The sequence below is a fragment of the Amphiura filiformis genome, chromosome 10, assembly GCF_039555335.1.
Source record: "Amphiura filiformis chromosome 10, Afil_fr2py, whole genome shotgun sequence".
Classification (NCBI taxonomy): Eukaryota; Metazoa; Echinodermata; class Ophiuroidea; order Amphilepidida; family Amphiuridae; genus Amphiura; species Amphiura filiformis.
The window spans coordinates 2,946,937-2,957,469 of record NC_092637.1 but is presented as its reverse complement, the minus strand read 5'-3'; the positions used below and the strand labels follow the sequence as shown (position 1 = coordinate 2,957,469).

Sequence of the window (10,533 nt, the reverse complement as noted above, 5' to 3'; positions counted from 1 at the left end):
TGGAATTTCAGTGACTCAAGACAAGTAGTTATTGATTTATTGATCAAATATTGGTTTTCCCTCATTTTTGACTGTAACTCCACAACTGTTGTCTGTGCTGAAATAAAATTTCCAGTGCAGTAATTGTAGTCCTTGCCTTGATATCTTACTTGTCACTAATGCGCTAATTTTTTATAGAAAAATGCAAAAATAGGCACAAAATTGGCCAGGGGTGTATACCCCTTCCCCCCCTTAGACTATGGCTATGCCCTTATAGCTTACGATGCCGGCCCTTCATAATTATGTCCCTTCACTTAGTAAGCACAAGTTAATATCAGGGATTATTAGAGAATAGCCGTGCAATAATTTATTTGTCCTCCGGGTGGGAAAAAGAGGGGGGTTGGCAGGGCAAAGGGAGGGGGGGCATTTTAGCAGGTCGAAAGGGGAGAGGCAAGATAATCTTGGTATGTCATAAGGGCTACGCACACATTTATGAGTACCTTTTAAAGCAATAAGATGTGATTTGCATAAAGAATAGATTCCTATATTTAAACATGTCAAATGTTAGTTTTCACTGATCATATTGTCCCCTTTAACTTTCGAGCCGAACAAACGAGGTAAAACGAAGAATATTGCTATTTCATTCCAGCACAAACCCATTGAAGTTTGCAAAATGACAAGAAAACTGGTTCTATACACAAACCCATGGGAATTTGCAAAATCTGAGACAAGGTATTTTTTGTCTCTGGCAAAATGACAAGAAACTACACACAAACCCATGGGACCCATGCAAAATGTTATGCCTCCGTGGCTCTTGAGAGATTGGATTAAGAAGTTTTCTTTCTCTTGACACAGAGGCTGACAGCAAGACCTCTTCTATATTGAGGCTGGCTTTCCCTTTTAAAGGGAATTTTTATCTTTGATCTTTTATCTTCAAAACTATTTCTCTCTTTTCTTTACATATAGGCTAGCATGCTTTATATAATGCTTTTTAGCCTGGCTTGAGCATTTTGTTTGAACTTGGTCCAATTGGGACCCAATTGTGTCACCGCATGAGTAACAATTTAAACAAAAATTGATTGGTATGATAATAATTATTATACCATTCGCAGTAGATAATTTATGAACAAAAATGTCAGCAGTTTACTTTGTACTTTGTACTTTTAGATCCAGACTGTATGTGTTTTGATAGGAACGACGAGTGTTAGGACACATACACATTAACATTAATTGGTATATACCATTCGCAGAAGCAAGCCGTTATGGTTGTAGATCTGGGATTATTAATCAACATACATCACAAAAAGGTATGATTTTATTTAATTACAATGTACTAATTTGAATATTTGCTGCTTGTGTTCAATACCCTGAAGTGATGAAATCGAACAAACCTCTCATATTTAAAGCTTACTGAATAGTATCAACATCGTCGTCCAACCTTCGTGTGTGAAGAATTTTTTTTCTGCTATATGGCCGAATTGACCTTTTGATGGTCCCTGGGCAAGGCAACATGATTGCCACCTCTGGCTCTTCGGATAGAAGACACCCCTCCCCCACAACTGTAAACTATTTTTTTCCAAGTTGTCCCCAGAAAGAAGGCACAGACTCCCAAAGATGAAATTTATTTAAAGGGCAACTTTTGGGTCCAAATTTAGACCCCCTACGCCAACTTTAAATGCCTGCCACAAAAAATCCGTAAGAGCTAGAGACCTCAAATTTGCAGGTTTTTAATATTTAGTCATATAGGTACAACCTATGACTAAAATATAAAGCAAATCTGAGGGGGTCAGGTGTGTGTGTGTGTGGGGGGGGCTCCTTGATATCATATGGAGTGACCCTCATATCTTTGGAACTGGTTGTTCAATTTCAATGGGGTTTTCTGCAAAATCCAGCTTTGTAAATGCTTTTTATTATCCTATAAGAAACTGAAAATTTTATATTTCCGAGTTCCGACTGATTTTGTTGAGCGCATCACATATTAAGCTTATTTACCATGCCGACCGGCACGCTCATGACGCAGTCATGTCTACAGTAGAATTCACCACGACCTTTGCAGGGCTTAAACCCCATTAAAAGCTATTAAACCAAGAGCTGTAGGCATTCTTGTATTGTTTGTGATATTTGTACAATGTGTGAAATAAAAAATCTGTCTGATTTTTTACTCTTTATAATTAAAAGACACAACAAAATAGTGTTAATTCCACCGTAAATGATCGTTTAAAATGGTATTCATTTACTTGCCCCTCTCCCCGTGGAGAAAAATATCCTTCCGATGCACCACCACTTTTCTGATTTTCGCGACACTATATACACGTAGTAAACGCCATGGATTCAATCCGATGATTTTAACGTCGCGATAACATGCATATTCATGATCAATGAATGATATATATTATTCATAAGTAGTGTTTATTTCCGCATTTTAAATTTTATTTGACAAAACATTTTACAAACAATACAAGAATGCCTACAGCTCTTGATTAAACCAAGCTAACACTCATTGAAAACAGCTCAACTATGTTACATCAGATCTTCTCTGGTTAAAACCACACTACACATGTTTCTGTTTTACCTGTGCAATGAGCAATGAGCTGGTATTATAGTTTCAGTTGGGTGAACGATTATAAAGCAAACGCAGGGTAACAATTACTGTGTGGGCCTTTGTTCACGAAATGAGACAATAGTGTGCATATTGTTAACCAGAATTCTTGAAAATGAGAAACATAATGGCTGTGGACCGTAACACGGTTTGGAAATAATTTCTTCATATTTTTTGGTGTTATCTGTCATTTACATAATATCCTTCCTAAAACAAAAAAGTGCGAATATTCCCAAACACCCAAATTAGCTAAAAATTTAGGACATGTTACAAAACTATATTTTCTAGAATTTCAGAAGAGTACTTTAAATATTGGCCGGTTATTTTTCACACAGTGACGTTAAGAGGGCAATGTCCTATTACCAATAACATACACTATAACACCAAAGTGCGAATATTTCCAAACATCTAAATTAGCTAAAAACTTAGGACATGTTACAAAACTATATTTCAGTAGAGTACTTTAAATATTGGCCGGATATTTTTCACACAGCGACGTTAACTAGGCAATTGCCTATACTTCTAACATACACTATTTGTAGAGGTTACGCGTCAATGGGGAGAGCACTGTGTAGGCCTATTGTGTATAGGAAAACGGACAGTAACTGCAGTATGTGGTATTGGTGTATTTTGACTTTTGTTTACGTGTTGCCGTGATAGTGAAAATATTTATGAGGTACAGTAAAACAAATACAACATGTTCCATTTCGGGGAAGTAGTCAAAACTACTGGTCCCTCGGTGTTGGATGATTTGACCTCAAGACCAGTAGTTTTGACTATTTCCCCTCAAAACATGTTGTATTTGTATACTACATGATTGCATGTAGTGTATAAATGAAATATTCAACCTCTTAACACTAAATCTAACTCTAAACTCTGCTGTTTAGTATAGTAGCGCTTAACTCTAATTAATTGTGCTATATAAATCTGTGACTTTTTTTTATATCCTCCGTATAGTAAACCGCAAGTAGAATGGATATCAGGAAGTTTTTCGAAGGTCAGCGTGACCCTCGTTTGTTTCGGAAAGTTGCACGTAAGAGTCCGGCTGAGCACGCGACCCTGAAGTATTCTGATATGATAACTCATGATCCTCCGATCGGCAGCGGTAAATTCGGCACCGTTTACCGTGTCAATTTCAAACAGGGGTCGTACAAGGGTCACGCGGTAGCCGCCGCTAAAATTCTGCGCATAATGAACGCGAAGGAGATCCACATCTTGAAGACGGCTCAACATCCACACATTGTAAGCTTTGTTGATTACATCCATGAAGGCATGATTTCTGTGATAGTTACCGAATTGGCTGATGAATCACTCCGGGCACGTTTGAACAGAAGTAGAGGTGATGTCATTGAGGTACTCCAGGAAAAGTGGATAATGGAATGCGCATCAGCTATCAAATATCTACACGACGGATTACCCGATGCAGATGGTACTAGGAAGCCTGTTGTTCATCGTGATATCAAAGCTGATAATTGCCTGCTGTTTGGAGATTTGATGAAATTGTGCGATTTTGGAATCGCAGAAGAAACGGACCATACTACTGGTAAGTGATGCACTTAACCCAATAACCTATTTTCAACTGATCAATCGATCATTTACTCACTCACTCCGTCACTGACTCGATCACATCGACCATTCAATACTTTTACCACTTCCTTTCTGTCATGTTTTTCCTTTATCTTTCTACCTTCCTTCTCAATTTCATTTCCTCCTATTTACGAATTCATAATTGTTTTTGTCCTTAATATTATTATCATCTATCAGGCACTTCTGCCCGCAAAGGTACTGTAGCTTGGATGGCTCCAGAATTACTAATGTCATCCAAATTCTCTACGGCATCTGATATCTATGCCTTCGGTGTTTTGATATGGGAAATCACGACCCAGGAGATGCCAACAGCTCACCAGGATGTAAGAGGAGCTCGTATATGGGGCCAACCTATCAGCAATATTAGACATACTTTTCCGAGATATGTGGAGGACTTGCTTCCCCTCTGTTGGAAGATAGACCGCCACGACCGTCCCACTATTGATGGTGTCATCGCTCGACTTCCACAAGGTAAAATTAGGAGTTACAGTTAAGAACTGAGTGTTTGACGAAGTGTTTATTTACTGCTGATATTGGTGTTGATGAAGTAGTTTATCTACTGCTGATATTGATGTTGATGAAGTAGTTTATCTACTGCTGATATTGGTGTTGATGTAGTAGTTCATCTACTGCTGATATTGGTGTTGATGAAGTAGTTTATCTACTGCTGATATTGGTGTTGATGAAGTAGTTTATCTACCGCTGATATTGGTGTTGATGTAGTAGTTCATCTACTGCTGATATTGGTGTTGATGAAATAGTTTATTGACTGCTGATATTGTGTTGATGAAATAGTTTATCTACTGCTGATATTGGTGTTGATGAAGTAGTCATCTAATGCTGATATTGGTGTTGATGAAGTAGTCATCTACTGCTGATATTGCTATTGATGAAGTAGTTTATCTACTGCTGATATTGGTGTTGATGAAGTAGTTTATCTACTGCTGATGTTGGTGTTGATTAAGTAGTCATCATGAAGTAGGCATTCACTGTTGACATTGGTGTTGATGAAGTAGCTATTTACTGCTGATATTGGTGTTGATGAAGTAGTCATCTAATGCTGATATTGGTGTTGATGAAGTAGTCATCTACTGCTGATATTGCTATTGATGAAGTAGTTTATCTACTGCTGATATTGGTGTTGATGAAGTAGTTTATCTACTGCTGATGTTGGTGTTGATTAAGTAGTCATCATGAAGTAGGCATTCACTGTTGACATTGGTGTTGATGAAGTAGCTATTTACTGCTGATATTGGTGTTGATGAAGTAGTCATCTACTGCTGATCTTGGTGAAGTAGTTATCTACAGATAATATTGGTATTTTATCTACTGCTGATATTGGCTTAAAGTAGTTATCTACTGCTGATATTGGTGTTGATGAAGTAGTTTATCTGCTGGTGATATTGGTGTTGATGAAGTAGCTATCTACTGATGATATTAGTGTTGAAGAAGTAGTTCATCTACTACTGCTCGACTTCCACACGGTAATTAGGAGTGGTTGCAGAAGTGTTTATTTACTGCTGATATTGATGTTGATCAAGTAGTCATCTATTACTGATATTGGTGTTGATGAAGCAGGTATCTACTGCTGATATTGGTATTGATGAGGTAGCCATCCACTGATGATATTGGTGTTGATGAAGTAGCTATCTACTGCTGATATTGGTGTTAATGAAGTAGTCATCTACTGCTGATATTGGTGTTGATGACGTAGTCATCTACTGCTGATATTGGTGTTGATGAAGCAATCATCTACTGCTGATATTAGTGTTGATAAAGTAGTAATCTATTACTGATATTGGTGTTGATAAAGTAGTCATCTATTACTGATATTGGTGTTGATAAAGTAGTCATCTATTACTGATATTGGTGTTGATAAAGTAGTCATCTATTACTGATATTGGTGTTGATAAAGTAGTCATCTATTACTGATATTGGTGTTGATGTAGTAGTCATCTACTGCTGATATTGGTGTTGATGAAGTAGTAATCTACTGCTGATATTGGTATTGATGAAGTAGTAATCTATTACTGATATTAGTGTTGATGTAGCAGTCATCTACTGCTGATATTGGTGTTGATGAAGTAGTAATCTATTACTGATATTGGTGTTGATGTAGTAGTCATCTACTGCTGATATTGGTGTTGATGAAGTAGTTTATCTACTGCTGATATTGGTGTTGATGAAGTAGTTTATCTACCGCTGATATTGGTGTTGATGTAGTAGTTCATCTACTGCTGATATTGGTGTTGATGAAATAGTTTATTGACTGCTGATATTGTGTTGATGAAATAGTTTATCTACTGCTGATATTGGTGTTGATGAAGTAGTCATCTAATGCTGATATTGGTGTTGATGAAGTAGTCATCTACTGCTGATATTGCTATTGATGAAGTAGTTTATCTACTGCTGATATTGGTGTTGATGAAGTAGTTTATCTACTGCTGATGTTGGTGTTGATTAAGTAGTCATCATGAAGTAGGCATTCACTGTTGACATTGGTGTTGATGAAGTAGCTATTTACTGCTGATATTGGTGTTGATGAAGTAGTCATCTAATGCTGATATTGGTGTTGATGAAGTAGTCATCTACTGCTGATATTGCTATTGATGAAGTAGTTTATCTACTGCTGATATTGGTGTTGATGAAGTAGTTTATCTACTGCTGATGTTGGTGTTGATTAAGTAGTCATCATGAAGTAGGCATTCACTGTTGACATTGGTGTTGATGAAGTAGCTATTTACTGCTGATATTGGTGTTGATGAAGTAGTCATCTACTGCTGATCTTGGTGAAGTAGTTATCTACAGATAATATTGGTATTTTATCTACTGCTGATATTGGTTTAAAGTAGTTATCTACTGCTGATATTGGTGTTGATGAAGTAGTTTATCTGCTGGTGATATTGGTGTTGATGAAGTAGCTATCTACTGATGATATTAGTGTTGAAGAAGTAGTTCATCTACTACTGCTCGACTTCCACACGGTAATTAGGAGTGGTTGCAGAAGTGTTTATTTACTGCTGATATTGATGTTGATCAAGTAGTCATCTATTACTGATATTGGTGTTGATGAAGCAGGTATCTACTGCTGATATTGGTATTGATGAGGTAGCCATCCACTGATGATATTGGTGTTGATGAAGTAGCTATCTACTGCTGATATTGGTGTTAATGAAGTAGTCATCTACTGCTGATATTGGTGTTGATGACGTAGTCATCTACTGCTGATATTGGTGTTGATGAAGCAATCATCTACTGCTGATATTAGTGTTGATAAAGTAGTAATCTATTACTGATATTGGTGTTGATAAAGTAGTCATCTATTACTGATATTGGTGTTGATAAAGTAGTCATCTATTACTGATATTGGTGTTGATAAAGTAGTCATCTATTACTGATATTGGTGTTGATAAAGTAGTCATCTATTACTGATATTGGTGTTGATGTAGTAGTCATCTACTGCTGATATTGGTGTTGATGAAGTAGTAATCTACTGCTGATATTGGTATTGATGAAGTAGTAATCTATTACTGATATTAGTGTTGATGTAGCAGTCATCTACTGCTGATATTGGTGTTGATGAAGTAGTAATCTATTACTGATATTGGTGTTGATGTAGTAGTCATCTACTGCTGATATTGGTGTTGATGAAGTAGTAATCTACTGCTGATATTGGTGTTGATGAAGTAGTAATCTATTACTGATATTGGTGATGATGTAGTAGTCATCTACTGCTGATATTGGTGTTGATGAAGTAGTAATCTACTGCTGATATTGGTATTGATGTAGTAGCTATTTACTGCTGATATTGATGTTGATGAAGTAGTAATCAAATGCTGATATTGGTGTTAATGAAGTAGTAATCTATTACTGATATTGGTGTTGATGAAGTAGTCATCTATTACTGATATTGGTGTTGATAAAGTAGTCATCTATTACTGATAGTGGTGTTGATGAAGTAGCTATCTACTGCTGATATTGGTATTGATGAAGTAGCTATTTACTGCTGATATTGATGTTGATGAAGTAGTAATCTACTGCTGATATTGGTGTTAATGAAGTAGTAATCTATTACTGATATTGGTGTTGATGTAGTAGTCATCTACTGCTGATATTGGTGTTGATGAAGTAGTAATCTACTGCTGATATTGGTGTTGAAGTAGTAATCTATTACTGATATTAATGTTGATGAAGCAATCATCTACTGCTGATATTGGTATTGATGAAGTAGCTATTTACTGCTGATATTGATGTTGATGAAGTAGTAATCAAATGCTGATATTGGTGTTAATGAAGTAGTAATCTACTGCTGATATTGGTGTTGATGAAGTAGTAATCTACTGCTGATATTGGTGTTAATGAAGTAGTAATCTACTGCTGATATTGGTGTTGATAAAGTAGTAATCTATTACTGATATTGGTGTTGATAAAGTAGTCATCTATTACTGATATTGGTGTTGATGAAGTAGTCATCTACTGCTGATATTGGTATTGATGAAGTAGTAATCTACTGCTGATATTGGTATTGATGAAGTAGCTATTTACTGCTGATATTGATGTTGATGAAGTAGTAATCAAATGCTGATATTGGTGTTAATGAAGTAGTAATCTATTACTGATATTGGTGTTGATGTAGTAGTCATCTATTACTGATATTGGTGTTGATGAAGTAGTCATCTATTACTGATATTGGTGTTGATGAAGTAGTCATCTACTGCTGAAATTTGTGTTGATGAAGTAGTTTATCTACTGCTGATATTGGTGTTTTACGACATCATGCCATGCAAAAGTTGGCCAATTATACATTATAATACCATTTCTGAGATGTGAAAAATATACTCATTGTTTAAACGATTCCATTATTTATTTTCTCTCGGCAGAATCTGCTACCACAATTTCTAGCAACAACGACACCGGAAGTAGCACCTCGACCGAATCAGAAGTGGATCTCAAGTAGAGCCTGAGATGATATTTTCCCTGAGGAGTAGCTCACGGAGAAATACGCTAAAGGAACAGTTTGTCATTGCCGCCGCCAGTTTCAAAAGAGGTGTGGCGGGGAGGGGGTCCAAATTTTTCCATGGGTATACAGCAATAATTGTCCTGTGCATTTTTCTTTTTAGACTGAAAAATCGGTACAAGATATGCTCTCCCCCCTAAATTTGAATGCTTCTGCTGCCACTGCTGAAAGTGGTGCTTTTGGCATCGCAGTTGTACTCTGAACAAAAGCCTATATAAATGATTAAGCGACGTAAATAAAAATCCTGTTGTACGGGCGGACAAACCTTTCAAGTAGGGTCGGTCGGTCGGGCCTTTTTTATTTCATCTTTTTGCAAATGACCCCAACAATCACCAAAAAGATTTGCAATTTGAAGAAAAATTTAGGTCGGCATTCATTTGTAAAGAAAAAAATGTTTCCCACTTTTGGTAAAATTTTGATCGGTCGGGCCCGTAGAACAGGGTTTTCTTTTTTCGTCACCTTAGGAATTATTATTTTGCCGGGTGCTTTGGGAGTAGAAACTGACAGGTGATGAATCGGCCTTATTTATGGTTCGTGTATTGGGAAAATTAGTGCGTTTTGTTTTCCTATGCATGGCTGTTCTTACTCTTCTGTAGCAGAATTTGAGTTTGAAATACATGTAAATGCCAGTTATTAATTATCTATATACTGGTGAGTGAGTAGCACTTCTGTGTCAGAATGACACCCGGGGTATTTTCGCCAGAGAATCGACCCAGCAAACACAAAAATATACTTAAAAACGTCTATTCAAAACGTTTTAATAACATTTTAATGTTGGGTTATATAAAGGTCGTGAAAACGTTTTAAAAATGTTATTGTAGAATATTTTGGGCAAACAGTTTTGCACAATATTTTGTCAACGGTTAGAAAGTTTTGCATCACCTTTTTTAAAAAGGTTTTATGAATCTTATATTAAAACATTTTATACCCTTTATATAATCCAACATTTAAACCTGTAAAACGTGTGTTTGCTGGGAGAGCAGTGTGTATATGTTACCATAAATCGTGACATACACACATACACAAATAAGGGGCTGTGCAATAATCATGAGCCCTGGGGAGGGTAAAGGGGGGGAAGAAATGTTTGGCGAGCCGAAAGGGTGGGCAAGCAATTTTTGGCAAGTCAAGAGGGGGGGCGATTTTCGGCACCTTTTGATTTGGGGCGCCTTTTAAATAAAACGCTCTAAAAATGCTTAGCAAACTGTACGGAAATGCAATATGTCAATTTTCCTGCTCGGTGCGCTCGCAACATGTATCTAGACCATTTTAGGTTTGTAAATTGGGAGCCCAAAAATTTGAAGAATTTTTGGCAGGCCGAGAGGGGGGCAAGCGATTTTTGGCGGACCAAGAG

The 10,533-nt window shown here is 36.8% G+C and overlaps 1 protein-coding gene across 1 annotated transcript; it reads left to right on the top strand.

Moving 5' to 3' along the window:
* Window positions 1-1,092: 1,092 nt before the first annotated feature.
* On the top strand, window positions 1,093-9,217 carry LOC140162088 (mitogen-activated protein kinase kinase kinase 20-like). Its single transcript, XM_072185375.1, has 4 exons — window positions 1,093-1,286; window positions 3,536-4,121; window positions 4,343-4,636; window positions 9,046-9,217. The coding sequence occupies exons 2-4, from the start codon at window positions 3,551-3,553 to the stop codon at window positions 9,120-9,122; spliced, it is 942 nt and encodes a 313-aa protein (XP_072041476.1). The 5' UTR covers window positions 1,093-1,286; window positions 3,536-3,550; the 3' UTR covers window positions 9,123-9,217.
* The last annotated feature ends 1,316 nt before the right edge of the window (window positions 9,218-10,533 follow it).

What these genes read in the sequence shown, in the direction of transcription:
- LOC140162088 (XM_072185375.1), top strand. Translation starts at nt 3,551, where the DNA reads ATGGATATCAGGAAGTTTTTCGAAGGTCAGCGTGACCCTCGTTTGTTT. An exon ending in AGAAACGGACCATACTACTG is followed by an intron (nt 4,122 to 4,342) that starts GTAAGTGATGCA and finishes ATCATCTATCAG; the next exon opens with GCACTTCTGCCCGCAAAGGT. An exon ending in CATCGCTCGACTTCCACAAG is followed by an intron (nt 4,637 to 9,045) that starts GTAAAATTAGGA and finishes TTCTCTCGGCAG; the next exon opens with AATCTGCTACCACAATTTCT.